At 40.3% G+C, this 18,658-nt stretch overlaps 1 protein-coding gene across 1 annotated transcript; it reads right to left on the bottom strand.

The window, feature by feature from the left end:
* Window positions 1-652: 652 nt before the first annotated feature.
* On the bottom strand, window positions 653-12,820 carry hnf1ba (HNF1 homeobox Ba). Its single transcript, XM_057351493.1, has 9 exons — window positions 12,450-12,820; window positions 10,244-10,443; window positions 9,553-9,823; window positions 9,231-9,466; window positions 5,739-5,899; window positions 4,790-4,916; window positions 4,532-4,711; window positions 4,323-4,438; window positions 653-2,286 (listed from the first exon to the last, which is right to left on the bottom strand). Exons 1-9 carry the CDS (start codon window positions 12,818-12,820, stop codon window positions 2,266-2,268), a joined length of 1,683 nt encoding a protein of 560 aa, XP_057207476.1. The 3' UTR covers window positions 653-2,265.
* Between the last annotated feature and the right edge of the window lie 5,838 nt (window positions 12,821-18,658).

The following is an 18,658-nucleotide window of genomic DNA, read 5'->3' on the forward strand; positions in this document are numbered from 1 at the left end:
ATGAAACACACAGTGTACTTACTGTATGAGGTTTCAGTAAATCAGATAACTTACACAAATAATGCTTGTCAGATGAAGGAGGGGCTGCAGGGGAAGTGAAAGCCATAAAGAAATTACTGAGAGTTAAACACACAAAAAAATCTGTAAAAACAGGGCACAATATACTGTATTATAATGAAGGAATTTTCCGTATTCATTTTTACAGTTGTTTTACCTGTATTTTACATTTTGCACTGCATTAAATTGCACTTTAGCATTACCGGAAATGTCCGTAAATAAAGAAAAATGTACTGGAAATTTTCTTGGAAATTTTTATGGGATTTTTTACAGTGTCCCTACACAAGGAAAAACAACATTGCAAAACATTAGGTACTAGGAAATATTATATCTCATCTTGTAAGTAATATTACACATGATCTAATTTTCTCCAGTATACTCCTCTAGCTACACCATGATGACCAGGGCTTTTCACACCTAACCCCTAAATTCCATATCATCCCTAGGTTAACATAATCTTTATTTGTCACACCTGTAATTTTGAACATTGCTTTTAACCCTGGGTTGAGAAACCCTTCCCTGGAGAACCACGGTTCTATTTCTAGTGTGAAAAGCCTTCATAAAATAAACCAGAGAAAGCAAACACACCATTAATTTTAATCTTGAAGAAAAACTTTACTTTTTTCGGTAAGGCATAAATAGTGATTTTAAAAGATTGATTTCATTTTATACAAAAATAATACAACGCGGAGAGAATCACATTTTGTATAAATCCAGCAGAAAACAGCACTGTAATCACAGCTCGACTGGCAGTGGGTTCATAGTCAACATTACCCCATTAAAACACAGAAGTGACCTTTTGAAAAGTATTCAACTCTCAGATGGGTCTAAAAATTGTTTCTTCGGTTTTTCGAAAAGACGATTTAAGTTGACACACAGTTTAAAATTCATGGATGTACACGTAAAAATGCACAGGAAACAAGGTCAGTTGTGTGAGCAGGTAAAACTGTTTGAAATGCCGAATGAGACAACATCTTCCTATCACATTTCCCAACTGATAACAAAAGTAATGCTGCCACGACACTGCCATTTCAACAGGATGCTGTGTTCTATTGCACTACATAGTCCTAACATCCCATGACAATGAAGGCTTAATTGTAGGCCAATATTTAGATTACAACGGCACCTCATTATTCCCCACCATTATCACAAAGGGTGAATGACGAACGAGTTATCCGTTTCTCTGATCGACCGTCTCTCTTAGTTAATCCGGTATAATTTGGATAAAGGTTTGGTCATACCATGAAATTTCACCATCTAAATGCTGGCACAGAAAAGCCGTTCTTATCAAATCAGTCTGTAATAAAAAAAGTCACTGAGAGAGATCTATCTATACAATTCAGCCATATTATCCCGCTTTGTCGCATTTTCTTACTTTTAAGGTTTGTTTCTTCAGTTAAGTTTCAGTGTCAAAAACAGATTTGCATTAATTGAAAGTCCCACCGCAAATCTAAACTGCGTTCTCCGACACATTGCATAGTCCTACATTTCCAAAGATTGTCACATCCTGAATCACAGTTTACATTTTTTCAACAAGACAAATAAAACAACAAATGTGGACTATCAAATATGTACATCCTTCAGACAAAAGAAATAATAATGATATAATAATCGTTTCTATTTACATCCAACTGTACAGAACATTGTCTATGCATTATGGAAGACTTCTTTATAAACCCCACGGTTGCATCATCTGCTGATTGTCATTGAATCCACTGTTCAACTAGAAGGTTTTCAGAAAAACACGAACATGTATTGTGCTCCTGTCCGAGGAAAACAACCTTGCATTCGGTTGGGTACCAGGAGCTTTTCCATCGCAGCGTTCTTGAGTTTTTGTATTTGGAGCTTCATTTAACCACGTTATTTCCTATCCATTTGTTCTTCAAAGACCTTCTTTGATATGTTTTTTTTCCATTACGATGGGAAATAAAATACTGTCACTGTAGTTCGAACTTGAAATGGCATCATTCCTTGTTGATCAAAGGACCAAAGTCTTCACACTTGACGTTGGAACAAAACAACCTGACAGTCTGGTTCTTGGTGTTCTCGCAGCACAGATAAGTCCCACCTCAGTCCATGGTTTATTGACTAACACATCGTCCAGTGCGCCGTTAGTGCGTATTATAGGTTGCCATAGATACGGGTGTGATGAGGGGGAATGGAAAGGATGTGCTCCTGTTGCTAGGCATCGGGAAGTCATGCACACGCTCACCAGGCCTGTAGTGGACACTGCAAAAAATAAAAGAAGAAACGGTCAAACAGGTGCATGCACAGAGTGGGATTTTCTAAGGCGCCAAAAGAATTATCAGCTCTAGACAAAAGCCACACCTGACCGAATATACCCCTCATCTTCCTTCCCATAATCCCATTGCTTTCCCCTCAATTGAAACTGGCATTTTTGTACTGTTTGCGCTTTTCGTCCTTTCCCTTTTTTTTGGAGATTGAGAGGCAGGTGACCCTGTGGTGACCCGCTGGCCGACAAACAGCCTCACCTGATAAAGGTGCCGAGCAGCTGTTCAGACTACACTCATTAGATGTAGGTCTCTGAGTGGAGTAGTTTTTGTTGTTGGGGTGGGTGGGATAGCTCGGCAAACAGGAGGGCTATAAAGCCAGAGCGTAGTTTGTAATGTCCCCCAGTGCGCCCATCGCCCACGACTGCACCGCCCAGTCCAAATACAGTGCGCTGATAAGAGCCTGGGAGAGCTTGAAATTGCTCTTTTAGGATGGGGGGGTGAGGAATCACATACCTGAGATAGCTAAATGCATTCAACTGAACCACTGTAAGGCTAAACTGAATGCAGAGTTTTAACAACTGTTAACAAGTCAAATGTTTGAGACGTATTCAAATTATCCAGAATCACAAAAAAATGATGAGAGGTTTATTTCTAAGTAAAACGCATGCTGGCAGGAAGTTCAAGCCATCAGGTCTTAGATCTTTAAGTAATGCGGCAGCGTGGGAAATTGGGCGTGTGAAAGCGGTGACTGCACACTGCATTTCAGGCTAGAGTGGTCACAGAGCGCAGGGGAAAGAGGAAGAGGTGTAATTACTGGACACACTCCCGTCCCCGACAGGAGAGCCGAAAGAGCACGAAGGCTTTGATTAACAGTGAGGATCATTTCCTGACCTCAGATGAGAACGCGAATGAGATCTCTGTAATGTCTCAATTCTCTTGAAGAGCAATGAGGAGAAATGGAGCAAATGGAGACATTTAGTTAGGCCTCCTGCTAATTCTTATTGTATGTCAATAACTGTCTGTTATTTTTTCCTAAGGAATTTTAAAAGAAAGGTAAAGAGAGAGGCAGAGAGAGAGAGAGAGAGAAAGAAAGAAAGAAAGAAAGAAAGAAAGAAAGAAAGAAAGAAAGAAAGAAAGAAAGAAAGAAAGAAAGAAAGAAAGAAAGAAAGAAAGAAAGAAAGAAAGAAAGAAAGAAAGAAAGAAAGAAAGAAAGAAAGAAAGAAAGAAAGAAAGAAAGGCTTCATCAATCAGGTCGTGCTGAGGCTGGGATCACGGGTGACTGATTGGTCAGGCTCTTCAAAGGAAATAAGAATTCTGAGGAGTATTCACATGTTTGCTCGCCTCATTGCTTCAGATGTGCAACAAACCCAGCTAAACAAAAGACTTTTAAGCGAGTTTGCACGTAGATTATTTTCTAATTTAAATCGACTCGTGTCTAACATAGAATGAAAAATTCCCTCATGTCATTTCAAACCTGTATGACGTTTTCCTGCAGAACAAAAAAACGATGATATTGACTTCCATTGTATGGACTCAAAACCACTGAGACTTTTCTCAAAATATATTATTTTGTGTTCCACAGAAGAAAGAGTCATATACAGGATTTGAATGACATGAGGATGAATACATGATGACAGAATTGTTATTTTGGATTGAACTATCCCTTTGAGTTTTTAATTTTACTGATTTAACATTTCTATACCATTTGGATTTACATTCAAATGATTGGTAAAGTTAGACTTTAACTTAAAAACTTCAGTTCAATAGCTGCCTTACATTTTTACGTTTTTTTTTAAAAGATTTGTGAACCATATTATGAACATTTTGGTAGCTTAATGTCATTACAGCCTTTGATTATCACCAGCATGGTGTAATGTCTCCAGAAGAGGGTTAAACAGTTTATTTCTCAGATGATTCCCGGTTGTACATGCACACAGGAGATGACCACCCATAAAAGATATCAATGTAAGCTTTTTGGGGAAATCCATCTGATTCTAGTTTCTTTCTGTGTGAGGTGTTTTGGTGACTGACCTGTTTGCTGGAGGACATTGAGCTCAGGGTACTGAGGCTGTTGGCGTCCGTAACCACCATGGGGGGAAATCGAGACGGATGTGAATACTGGGGTGGCTCCTGCTTGTGTGTGTACACTGTAAAAAAGAGCCACACACAAATAGGTCGCATCTCATGATCCCGGTTAACTGATCGTAATTACTGATCTTCAACAAATGAGGTAAACTGACTGTGTGAGTGTGAGACGGATGCCATGAAGGGCTGCTGGGACATGTGGCTGGGCGACTGTTGCATAAGATGTTGATGTGGGCTGTTCAGCTGCTGCGAGAACTGCATGGGCTGCAGCGCTGCCAGGCTGCCTGCGATACTGTTGATGACGGGTACCGTCTGCCCCTGCGATGTGTTCAAACCTGGACGCAAGAATAATGAGATTGAGAGAAAGAAACAGACAAACAAAACAAAGAATGATGGCACGGCTGGACACTCACTCTGTGCGATGGCCATGACTCCCGAGAGGGGCATTATGAGGTTGGGGGTCTGATGGTGCATGTGGTGGGATGCGTGGATGTTGGTGAGGGTGCTGACAGGAGGAAGACCTCCACCGGATACAGAGATCTGGGAAGAAAACAAAGCACTTAGTACACCTACAGAAAAAAAAACACACCCATTCGGTGCATTGTGGAAATGAGCTGAACTGGTCCATTCAATAAAATGTCTAGGATTCCTACGTCTCAACTGTACTCTTATCTTAAGAAGGTACCGGAGCCCTGAGAGACACACAGAGGGTTTATTTGAATAAGTTGAGATGAGAGGAGGCCGTGCTCAGACAACCGTCTGACGGCTCAGATAAGCCGATGTCATACTCCCTTCCTCCTGCGTCGACTTCCACCCTTCAACTGACAGAAACGCACCATAAAGCCGTGATAAATTCAACCTATGGCGCGAGCTAGCCGCGTCAGACTAGCGCCTGAAAAAAATGAATGCACAGAAAATTGGCCCGAAACAAAAGGTACACGAAGATCTCGCCCAACTCAAACATTTCTATTTAGATAGGGCAGGGGGAGGTGAAAAAAAGCAGATTTAACTTCATTGAACGCCGTTGTTACTCAACTGACATTGAACAAGCACAACTCCACCCGTCTTCCTCCCTCGACGGGGCATTTAATCAATACAAACATAATGTTTCTTTGTCAGGTTTGTTGGCATAGCCATGGCCGTGCCCCTTTCTGACTACCAGCTTTACTAACGTCAGCCCTGCGGCGTGCCTCGGGCCAAGGCCCGCCGTCTGCCTCTGGTTTTAGTAGAAGTACAATGCTGTGTTTGTCAGACCACTCGCTGGGTAAAGGTAGTATCTATCAGGCTCCGCTTTGTGTTTCTGTGTCAAGAGCAGACACTGTGTTATCTTATCAAGGTCCAGGAGTGCCCATGTGTGCTTACCATCTTGGCGTCAGGTGACAGGAGGCTATGGCTGGGGTCCAGGGCCCCCGGAGAGACCTGCTGTAACACTGACTGGCTGGTCGCCATTGCGTTGCCGCTATGGTGATTGATCGTCGTGGAAGAACTGACTTCGCCGGAAGCCTGTTGGCTGTACCTGACACCTGTTGTTGGAAATGAGAAAGCGAATGGTTAAATCATGAGCGCTGATATTTAAAGTTAGTTCCCAGACCACCTCTAAAGCTATGCCGAGTCCGTATCTGTTGGCCGCAGACAGGTTAAGACAGAACAAATAAACAGGGGCCCCTGCACCTGTGATATTGGCCCCAGCGCTGTCAAGGCCATCTCGATGTGTACATGAAGTCTAGAAACTGTGCTACATTGACTGCCGACTGGGTGAAATAAAGTTTTATGAGTGAATTTTTCTCTGACAATCTTTAGTTTCAAGTCTAGACCTTGTTTGCCGGGACTCTTAACCTGTCAGCTGCAGGAATCCAGCATGTTTCCTCTCAAGTGGATGTTTGCCAATTCCAACCTTCTCTGATATGAACAAGGTAAACATTACTCAATAAACGCTAATTTCAGACATGGTCAAATTTTGTTTTTTCATGCCGAGCAAGATGAAGACATGGTTAAATAAAATATGCATTATTTGTAATTGTCTCTTTCTTTGAGGTTTTCCATAGAAATCTGTCACTTACAACATGCAAAACCAGACAACTGCTAAGTGACTGAAGAAATGCAAAATGGTCTATAGCTTCACCACAAAAGCAGTCCCGCTTCATTATATTACGGAAAGCAATTGATCTCTCTGCCGTGTTTCATTGCACAGGGGAACACAGCAGACACAACTTTGTCCCCCTATGCATTGCCAGCTCTCCAAGGCATCTTGTAAACACCAGGACGGGACAATAAAGCACTCCATCGGGCCTACGACTTGCTCGCCACACAATGGAGCAGCAACCATAAACAGTCTTTACTTTACAGCCGTGCACCCACTAAAAGTGTCAGAGAGAGAACGGGCTATTGTCTGATCGCGTCAGGCATTCACTAGGGCTGCGGGGATCTCCTCTCACGTTTGTCATTCAGGTCTGCGCTGTCTGGGCCATGCCGACCAGCAGGAGGGTTCGGTTTCTTAGGGAACCAGGAACTGAAATACAACCTCTTAGAACACAGTATAAAGTCTATGTGAATTGGGAAATAAGCATTACTGTAAACGGATCCTTAATTAAACGAAAAAGCAATGTTTATCTATTTTAAAATTATGCATTTATTTATTGCCTTCATGCGGAATCATCCCCAAGGAATCTAAGCCATGACCTTGATGTTGCTAGCAAGATACATAACATTGTGTTATGTTCTCATAAGGCTAGTGAATGACCTGTATTAGTTTTAGTTTTTTTATCGGCCTTTATCACTTTGTGGATTAAAGAAAATGTTCATTATATCAGATTCGAAAAATTGAGACCCTCAGTGAGGGGCTGTTCCAAGAATGTAAAGAAATGTAAAATCGTATGTCTGTAAATGTATAATAAGTGGAGAAATTTATAACGTGAGGAAATAAATATTGGCAGATTATTCAGACTGTTTTTGAATAACTCAAAATTGTGTTTTTGGGATAGCTAATATAAAAACATGAAAACAAGGAAAAACTTGTTGACCATGAAACTTCCTAGCTAAAAGGCAAAGGGCAGTAGGAAGCTCTTAAGGGGAGTGGTAGCAGTAGACTTCCGCAGGTTTAAAGGGTTCAGCTCTCCCTGGGACACATGTAATATCAAAGCCTTGCTCCTCATCCCCAGGCAGTACCCATTATAGCATTGCCGCATATGAGAGGCCTCCTGGGTCTAAGCAGGACGTACACGGCCTTTAAGACCTTCTGTGGCCTCCAATAGACCAAGAAAGGACAGTTGAACTTTCCTATCCTCTGCCTTCTTACTGTTGGGAGGGGGACCCTGTAAAGAAATACTTAAAAATCATTACGTACACTAAATTATCTGATTGGTATTGTCCTACATAGTCTGAGGAACTAGAAGCAAAGAACATTTTGGAAAGGGTTTGCTTTCCCAGTGACACCATAATACAAACACAAGATCACAGGCAGCCCCCAAAAGCACATATCAGCTGACCTTCCAGCAGTGGCACGTGCACCGGCCCGTGTGTTATCAATGGGCCAAACCAGAATCAATAAAAACTAGACTCTTTCTCTGATGTGACCTGCTAACGACCCCTTCAGCAAAACCCGAGTTTCACGTAACTTCTGAGAGGGTGGGGTTAGACCAGGAATCACCCTCCATACCTCGAGCAGAAGCTCATCAGTCCTGTCCTGCCCGAAAAGAGCCAATGCCTCAGCGGACAGCTCCTGCTGTTCCGCTCAGAGCCCAGCTTCAGCCACTTTACCCCGGACCATAAAGGTGAGAGGGGCTTGGGTGTACCCCTCCCCCTGGACCAGCAGAGATAAATGAACCCCCGGTTACAGTCACTACAGTCTTCTAATACGTCGCAGACAAAAGGGTCCCCTGCCGAGGGAGGGTAAAGAGAGCAGGGAAAAGGGGAGTCCCTTATCAAAGGCTTGGGAGATGTAGTAGCCAGGGATTTTAATTGTCAATTAAGCATGCATAATACAGGCTGTGTCCTGGCAACGCGATGAGGGGACCCGCTGTGCTATTCTTTTCAGACACCAAAAAACAGCTGATGCTGCTGGCGGGGACACCTTGTAAGGCCCTTGCCTAGAAGCACGGAGATTGCCTTTCACCCCCATCTCCTTCAAAGACCTCCAGCTTCCCATCCTAACCAACTTCCACACACAACCTGAGGTCATTGACTGGTCAGGTGTGCAGAGGGAACCACCACTTGCAAACATACAAGCCACTCATCGCCGCGCCGTATTTACACACAAAACAGCAACACACCCACGGCAAGAGCACTCCAGCTCTCCGGTGCTCAAACATGAAAGAGCAACAATAGGTAATAAGCTGGAGTCAGAGCGTGTTGCTTTTAGTGCCCAAGTCTTGCCATATCAAACTAAGTCAATAAATCCTCCTGGAAATACAATTCGTGAGATAACAGAGGCCTGCAGTAAACTGCATTGACCCTACAGGTATAAGTCTCAAGAGTTGGCCTTGTGCTCGCCTGACCCACGGCTGACCCTAAACCCCGTCCAAGGGTGGCTGGTCTTTGTGCCTCAGTCTTGCATGCTGACTTCAGTGAAGCTGAGATTGCAGGTACAATGCAGATTGTTCTCGGTGTGTTTTCAAAGCTGGGAATAACAATGCCATTTGCTCACTCTGTCACTCTCATTGATCACTAGCCTTCGCTCTCTGCTGTCTCCCTGATCTCATCAACTACGTCATCATCATCTTCTTCTTCATGCTAAGGGAATGGTGATGATGACCTTTGTGCTAACTATCCGGGCCAAAAAGAATTGGCTTGATTGTATGTTTATCATCCTTAAACATTCAAATAATAGACACAAGCTTGCAATAAATGTGTTAGTACCTTGCATTTTGCTTGGTGGGGAGTTACTGGTTTGCGGGTGATGAGGAGAACCGTGAGAGAGGAGGGAGTTAAGACTGTGCGTCGGCCCGGTGTAGGCATCCATAGCCAACTTCTGCCTAAATGCTTCTTCTTTTCTCCTGTTGGCAAACCAGTTGTAGACTCGCACCTCTGTGACCAGGTTGGAGCCAAGACCCTGAGCTTTGGATGGAGATACTCCTCTCTGGATGCACTCAGCTCTGAACGTGGTCAAGAGAAATATTGTCAGTCAGATACACGTATATGTATAGCTACAGAAACGCTGCTTTTTCCTTATTCTCCTTACCGGTTACATTCCTCCACCAGTGCCTCTCTCTCCTCTTTGCTGGGGTTCTTCTGTCTTTCATAAGCGTGGTAGAGGATCTGTTGGGACGCAGGACCCCATTTGAAACGGTTGCGCCTGAGCTTCTTGCAAGCAGGTTCAAGGCTAGCATCTTCTTGTGACTGCACCATACTTGGCGTGGACTGACTATACTCAGAGAAGAACAGTAGCACTTGATCCTGACTGCCTTTGTCGGACATGTTGCTGCCGGAGCCTTGCGTGGCCTGGTTGAATTCTGAAACAGAAGAGAGGGATTTTGGTGTTTTTTGTAAAATTTTACAGAGGTCATGAAGCGATTCATATGCTATAGAAGGTAAATTATGATTTTGATACTAGTTTACTCGATGAATATAATTATGTTACCCATTCTGAGCGTGACAACACATACATTCAAAATGAATAATGAAATTATGGATAAATTGATCAAGTTTTCAAGTAAGAAGTTGCATTTTAAAATAAATTGTTCATTTATATCAATTTGGAAAATGTGTGCTCCTATGCAATTTCATCAGCTGTTCAGAAATGTGGAAAACACTGAGTCATGGAAACAGCAAAGGCACATTATTCTACAAAGGCTACATAAGAGTAGGGGGGAAGCCATGTCACGTAATAAATAAGTCACATAAAGCAGCAAGAAACACAAGTATTAACTTACGTAGCAAAATCTCGCGCTGCTTCCTGACGTACCAGGTGTACAGTGCCGCGCGCTTCTGCGTTTTCATAGGCGTGCCTTTATTCAGGTGCTGCGACAGGTGCGACTGGTTGAGGCCCGTCACATCCACCACCTCGCGCTGGGGTATATTGTGCTGCTGCATGTAGCCTTTGATCATACGGGCCGCGCGCCAAGGGTCTTCGCTATAAAGAATGGAATAAAAAACACTCTCCTTTAACAACCGATTTATCACAAAAATATTATTTTAATCTCAATCTGAAATGTACTTTTATATTTGTAACAGTGATTTGACACTCCGCTTTTTCCGCACCTTTCTATAAGGTCTACGTTTAAATCCCTGTAAGCGCGTGCAATTGTTTCTAGGTCTAATAAACAATCGTTAATCAGTGCAGTGAATGGGTTGTAAATACTTCCAAAGGTTAAAGACTTCATTGCATGCGCAATTCAATTACTGTGATTTAATTACAAAAGGACAAGCTAAGGACAACTGATCGTCTTTAACACAGCTGTATAATATTCAGCAAGGACAGTGTAAAGCCATGAAAATGTTATAGTTTAATTACGCACATAATTTTTTTGTATATTTTGACATTTCTCTGTTTAATGGGGAAATATGACGTCTGAAATAAAAACGGCTTAAACTGAAACGAACAATTTAATAAACCAAAACAATCTCATTAAAGCTTTTAAAGTGTTCACACTATGCCTTTGATAATAACAAAATATAATATGTATTACCTCAAAATAATAACGTATTTATTTGGCCTCTTTCTATATATGTTGGACTAGAAACACTATGTTGGACTACTTCATTTGGCCTACAGTATGGCATCAACAAGTTTCTGGACGCTGAACCCAAAGATCGCCGACCGCAAAAATTTAGATTTAGAAAAAATCTAAATTGTTTTAGGTTTAGAAAATCTTAATAAACAATTTAAGAAAAAACAAACAGGCCAATGGATAAATCGAAAAGATTTACGTAAACAAGAAACGTAGGCTATTGAATTAAATAGAGAAAGAAATATTCCGTTACACAAAAAACTAATTTGCTTTTATCGCAATAACATATATAGCCATATGTTTAAATATTTAAATCACATCTAAAATAATAAGAAATTGATTTTAATTAAACAAAGGTCGACAGAGCATTGTCGAAAAGCGTATTCTATAGTTTCCAGCTTCCAGAAGCTGTCAGCCTGTTTTAAGATGCATTAAAGGTTTCTTACCACGGCCATTTCGGATGAAACTCACACTGCACGGGTCTAATTGTTGAAATCTGTCCAGACTGTTTGATTTGGAGACTGACAAAACATATGGCTGTACGCGAACTTAGTTTATAACTTTCGACAATGAATAACTAGATCTCCATTCACGCTAATCATTCGTCACTGTGTGTCTTTCAGTTGATGATTTATAGGATAAAATTAATAACTCAACTCCACGTGCTTTAGTTTTGATTTTGAGATTTATTTTTAGGCGCTGATTTTATAGTAAGAATTTTAGAAATAAATGATTTCTAGTTTATTCTATATAATTTGTGTAATATTACTATTGAATTACACTCTAATTTAAAGCCATTTTATAATACCAATAACATTTTTTTATTTTGTAAAAGAAATAATATATATATATTTTTTAATTATTTTTTATATTTTTTATAGGCAGCTTAAAATAAATGTTAAATTCTTTTACATACTATGGATATTAAATTAGAAAACACTGCGCGTTTTTATTTTCTTTCGAGAGAGCAGAGGTGGTTAATAATAAATAGATCTTCTTTAGCTGATGTATCTCTAAGCTAAAGAAATATCACAGGTAGATAATTAGTAACTAGAATGTGAAAAGAGGAAACACTGGCGCGTGGATTTAAATTTGTAAACACTTGTCAGTATCTATTTAGGAAAAATCAAGATATTATACTTTCAACGATTTTATGCAGAACTATTTAAGTTTAACTATTGTCAAGCAATTCTTGACACTAAAAGCACATTTGAAAGTTATATGTTTCTGTGAAGATAGGCTACTTTCATTCGTTTTCTAATTTATCAATTACTGTCATTTGTCTTTAAAAGCTATATTAATTTTCCAACAGGCCTTTACTTTGTATCAGTATAATGTCAGTTCAACTGCCACTTTTTATTGAATATAATTTTTGAGATAATTACATATACAAATCAAGCAAACTTACGCCAAAATTCGCTCGATTTCTGCCCTCTGCTCTGCTGCCTCCTCTGTATTTTGAGCCTGCAGCTCTTTTAGTATTGCCGGTGTATCGTAATCATCCCCGTCCTCCGAGCCCTCGTCCCCTGATAACTTTCCTTTACTGTGTCCATTGGTCAGCGTGTGAAAAACCGGTTTTGAATCCGTATCACTCCCATTGAGTTTGGAACTGGAGGGAGACATCTGAAGACTATCCAGTTTAACTCCATAACCGCTCGGGCTTGGATCCAGGTCCTCCAAAGCTTGAAGAAGCACATCTTTGGTAACTCCGGAGTCCAATAAGGCGCTCAAAAGCTCTTGCTGCAAAGAAGTTAACTTGGAAACCATTTTTGCAAACATCTAAAATGTGCACGCAAGGAGGTACAGAGGGAAATACAGTATGTCAAATTCCCCCTCCTCACGCCTCCAAAGAGTTTCTCTGAAGACACCTGCTTCCAGAAGTTAGGCCACTTCCCTGTCGGACTGAATGATATAACTTGCCATGATGCTTCCAGAGGGCAGGCAATAAAAAATATGGTAATGAGTGGGCGGCTGCTGAAGGCCTTTATGCAAATGAGCAGCCAGTCCGAGGCCATGTTGACTGACGCTCAGGTACAGCGTGTTTACACACTGGAGCTGCGCTGTTTTTATTTGCCTCTGTTATCAGCAAAACTTTCGAGAACTTTGGACTTTGTGGCCTTTTTGCAGTGCTGTAATAGTAATAATAATAATAATAATAATAATAATATTAAACCTAAAAAAAGTTTAAATAAAATTTAGTGACTTCTGTCAATGGCAAAATGATTCTTAACGAAATTCTTAAGTTGCTGACACGAGCCATAAAATAGCGTGATCTCAATCAATCTATTCATTTTCACATTACGCAAACTTATAAAGACTTGATTATATATGAAGAGTTTGGTTCCAAAATGATATAACTCCAATATCTCCATATAACACAGAATTACTCCAATTATGCGTAACATTTAATCTTTAACGCACAGATTTATTCACTAATTAATTTAATCCTCCATGTGAGGGATGATAATTGTTTAAATTAAATAAATAAAAAGAATAAAAACAACGTGACTGTTTGGTCTCTGTCCCAGAACGTGCTCATCACGTCCCAGAAACGTTATTTGGTACGTCGCTGGAACGTTATTATGGTACGTCGTGGCGACGAATACGGTCCGGTCCAGGTACGTCGTCACAACGTAACTGTGATAGCTGAGATGTTACTGTGATTTATTTATTTATGTTTGCTTGGTTTATTGGAGAGCTTTATGCGTGCGCGCGGTGGTCATCTCCCAATCAGTGGGCAACATGGGTTTGACACTGTAATTTTCTCATGCCTTTTTAACCATTAACAACAAATAATATAAATATATGGGGGCAGTTGTGGCCTAATGGTTAGAGAGTCGGACTCGTGACCAGAAGGTTGCCGGTTCGATTCCCAGGGCCGGCGGGTAACAACTGAGGTGCCCTTGAGCAAGGCACCTTACCCCTACTTGCTCCCCGGGCGCTGCAGTGATAGCTGCCCACTGCTCCGGGGGTACGTGTGTTCACTACTCTCTACTCTCTGGATGGGTTAAATGCAGAGGTCACATTTCGTTGCCTTGTACCTTCGTACATGTGCAATGACAATAAATTGAATCTCTCTATCTAAATAATAACAAACAGCAAAAACTGTTAATCCAGAAAGTAACGCCTCAGCCCTGTTGTGAAAGGCGTATCGAGAAACAGACAGAGCATTCTCTCATGCTCCAGAAAGAGATGGGCCATATTAACACCTCTACACACAAAACCTGTGGGTCAAAATTTACCCACAGGTGCGTCAGTCAGGACACAGAATCACCGAAATGAAACAGAAACACTAGGCCTACGTTCTACTTAAAAAAGAAAGAAAAGCGCTTTACTCATTGCACTGAATTTAGATCAAAACATAAAAGCGCTATTCATTCACGCACCACCAGGGACAGTTGTATGTGTTCGTGGAGAGGGTGAGCAGTTGGAAACGCATTAACGGCGCATGCAAATAGTCATTTAGCCAGAACACAGCCAGGTGCTCTGATCCAAACCATGAGATTTACCAGTCAGTCACGCAATAACTGACAGTAAGAAACACACGATCTTAAGTCACTCACTGATGCTGATAAATTTAGTTTGGATAAACTCACACCTGCAACAAAGTGTCTATGCGCTTTTCTGTTCAAAGAGACTGCTAGGCAGTTTGAATATAGATTTGATATATTAGATGGAAATTATGTGGTAAGGGCATAGTGATAGACAGCTCGGTTTGCATCACACGAGTAACTGTATTAAGTTCTGTGCCATTCTGGTTTCATTTGCTGACTGTATCAACACAATTTCAGAAAGTGCAGCATGAAGCTAGACTCCTAAAAATAAATATATTAACTGTTAACTTGAATTCTTTTCATCTTTGCATTGAGATCTTGAGGGGGTTAAATGGTTATTTAGGTTTTGTCAGTATGGTCTTCATAAGTTCTGCTAATAGAGAAATAAGAGAGCCATCAATACATAAACCATAAAACTCGGAACAATTTATATGGCTTCACTGGAGATTAAAACGGTTCTTCTAAGGTTTCTATATACTTGGCGCAACAAATGGTAGGATTTGCACCAAAATTAGGTTATTTAGAGTCACAGCTTTTACAACATTTTTTGAATACGTCAAACACTGCCATTTTCAACAGCGAGCTCAATCCAGTTGAAGTCAGTTCATGTTGGTTTCAGTGTGAACGAAATGAAGCAAGAGGTTTTAGGTTAACCTCATGAGCATGGCCGGTTGACCCAAACTGTGCTTGGCAGCCATTTGGATCTGTGACCTCCTTCCACCCCTTCCTCCATCACTGACTGGGACACAGAGCGGAACGCTTGGAAAGTTTTTGGGCGAAAAGGGCAGAGAAGGTATGGTGTGTGTGTGTGTGAGATTCAGCAGCCGCTGATCATGTCTTGTTCCACACAGTAATCCGGACCTTACCCCCAGCATGCCCCCTTTGACCGTTCCACACCTCTGCTTACGAATTTAAAACACCTTGTGTTGTCTATTTGGTGATTTCGTAAGTTACAGTGGTAAATGGAACAGTATAATTTAAGGGTCACAGAGGCTTTTTTAAATCCGCGGGATATTTTGGTAAATTGAGTCACTTTTTTATAATGTCAATATATAGCCAACCAGTATGCACACACAGAAGTTATTTGTTAATTCACTGAAGCATCGCTTAACTCCGGACTTAACTTGGATTTTCATTTGGAACATACTAAGTCTACTTTCAAATATTATTTAGGATGGATATTATGCAAATTAGGACAAGTGTTAATTGCTGGTTTGGGTGTGGCAAACATTCTGATATGAGAATCATCAGCTGATTTAATACTTCTGATGGAGATCCTCTTTACCATGAAACCCTCAATGAACCGTGTGTGCTGTGATCAAGAACTTAGATGATCTGATTGGATCACACAGTTTCCACTGAAAACAAATGAAGTCTTGATTTATTTCAGAGAAAACGGTTTTATTACGTTTTAATACATGCTGCTTTATAGCTTGAGAAACATAAGGGAGTTTCAGTTATGCTTCATCAGTGAATATTGCGCGAGGTCAAATAAATATACAAATGAGTTGTTTCGTTTTTACTAAAATTAAAGACAGTTCTTTCTTCTGCAGAACAAAAAACATACAGTATATATATATATATTTAATGTTGGTAATCAAACAACATTGGCCCCCATTAACTTTCATTGTACGGACACAAAAGCACATGAAACATTTCTCAAAATATCTTCATTTGTGTTCCACAGAAGAAAGCCTCATTCAGGTTTTTAATGACATGAGGGTGAATAAATGATGACAGAATTTGTTATTTTCGTGCGAACTACCCCTCTAACGTGGATATAGCAGCTCAGATTGGGTCTTCATATTAAAATCTTTGACTTTTGATGGCAGACTTCATCTCAGCAAATCAGAGCACAGTTTGAGATCTCCGCCGAAACCCTGAGAATACTAGATTCTTTTCTCAGAGAAATACATGAGAAACAGGACTCTAAAGCTAACACAAACCTATACATTTACCCATTTATTCTGCTTGTCCAAGAGAAACAATTAGAAGTTGTTCATAGTTGAGAATATTTAAGTGATCTCCTTTGTAAAGTTTCTTATTTATTTCCTCACCATTAGGCAAGCCTGCAAAATAGATTTTTTTCCACTAAATATCATTTCTGCAACATAATGGAATTCAGATTCCTGGTCGTCCTCCCTCTACACAAACAGAATCTCTGATTTGTCTCATTGTGTTCTGTGCGGCTACAATGAATCTGTTGCTCTCCGGGCCTCAGTCTTTGGTTGACTGACACGCTGTTGGCTCAGTAAACACACACAAGAGAGTAAGTGTGGCTATGTGTGTGCACTTTTTCTTCTTGAATTGTGCCCAATACATAAAAGTCTCCTTGTCCAGTTTACTCTTACAACTTCTAGACGTGTGTCAAGGGCCGATGATTCAATGCTCTTCATCCCCACATCCTTTGAGGTTGCTTGGTGAATTATAGGCAGGGCATACCGCTCGTTCTCTTTTTGCCTCCTTTAATAATCTCATTCAAAATCATCCAAAAATCTATTCTTGCCCGTTTTTGATTAAGCGGATTCTTCGCCTACAGCAGTAACAACAGGTGTAAGGTTTCACTGTAAAATCATTTTAAACAGATGAAAGCTCACCTATCTCTCCATGACAATAAGGAGAGGCTACTGTCAAGATAAATGAACAAAGTATGGGAGGGTTCTACAGGGGAACCCTGTCTCTGCAGGGTCAGGGTGTCCTCGGAGTCTTTAGCTCCTCATCAGGACTCCATGACCCCATGCCCACACCTCCCCTTCCTTTTTGCCCGGGAAGCACTGTTCCAACGCAATTCTGAATCATTACATCAGCGTACGAGTAAAAGGCCTTACTTGAACCAGCTTGTAATGTCATGCATTTACAACGATCTGTGCTTATAAAGTCGCTTTAGGAATGAATGTTCGAGCAGAACAATGACACATGGGGCATTGAAAATAAACTAACTCTTTGCATAATATCGTGCAAGCCATTATTCTCCAGATTACCACTTTTTTTTTTGGTTGGTTCCAAAATGAGATAACTCTGTTTTTTTATTTTAAAAATCATGTTTTTTTATTGTGCTTTCCAATTAATATCAATCAAACTGCAGTTGGTTTGTTTTGATTTAAGCCATAATAACTCTAAAAATACAGCTAACTAACGAGCTAACACAATAAAACACAAGAAAAACATGATAACATCTTAAAAAACATGATTTGTGAAATTTTTTAGTTATCTCATTTTGGAACCAAACTCTTCAAATACTAAAACTAAGTGATACTGAAACAAAGCCATCAGATGCAGAGGTCTTTGGTAAGGGTCACACTGCAAAAAAAATTGTTGCTTGCTAAGCGTTTTTGTCTTGTTTTCTAGTACAAATATCTACAAACTCTTCAAAACAAGAAATACCTGACGAGGAAAGTTACCTAAGATATGTAGTCTTGTTTTATGAAAGAAAATATAAGTTTTATGTTTAAAACAAGCAAAAAAAATCTGCCAATGAAGAATATTATTTTCTAAATATATTATTTTCTTTCATGAAACTAAGACGTGGGTCACTTTCCTCGTCAAGTCAATTGGTTGAGTGCCACTGCATTATTATTTTTATTAAATATGTATACCAATATTTCATTATATTTTAAAAACAGTTAAGCATCATTGATTACTGTTACATGTCAATCAAACACCGTTTTTCCGTTGTTGACCAGTTTAAGCAGCAAAAAGCACCAGACATGCATGGTTAGTGTCTATGTATGGGCTTAATTATATTGCATGTAGTTCACTAAATTGCAAATGACCAAAAATGCTTATATAAAAAAATTATAAACATATTAATGTACCCATTAAGAAAAGACTTAACTGCCGATATGAATATAGTTTTACATTCTCAATAACGGTTGAGTGTAATATAATAAGTTTGTACTCAGCAATACAGAGAGGTGTGAATGTTTGGGCTGCAGCACACAGCAGACCGGCACAATAAATCAGACAGCTGGCGCTCAGGTTAATAGCTGCCGCATATTCAAACGGAATGACTCAGAGAAAACAAATGACCCAAAAACACACATGCAGGCACACTGAGGCATGA

This window comes from Triplophysa rosa, linkage group LG14 (assembly GCF_024868665.1).
Source record: "Triplophysa rosa linkage group LG14, Trosa_1v2, whole genome shotgun sequence".
In the NCBI taxonomy this organism is placed as follows: domain Eukaryota; kingdom Metazoa; phylum Chordata; class Actinopteri; order Cypriniformes; family Nemacheilidae; genus Triplophysa; species Triplophysa rosa.

Excerpts from the sequence above, each read along its gene's own strand:
- hnf1ba (XM_057351493.1), bottom strand. The coding sequence starts at position 12,820 with ATGTTTGCAAAAATGGTTTCCAAGTTAACTTCTTTGCAGCAAGAGCTT. Across the intron at positions 9,467-9,552 it reads CTGGTGGAGGAATGTAACCG|AGCTGAGTGCATCCAGAGAG; the intron begins GTAAGGAGAATA and ends GACCACGTTCAG. Across the intron at positions 4,712-4,789 it reads AGTCATGGCCATCGCACAGA|GTTTGAACACATCGCAGGGG; the intron begins GTGAGTGTCCAG and ends TCTTGCGTCCAG.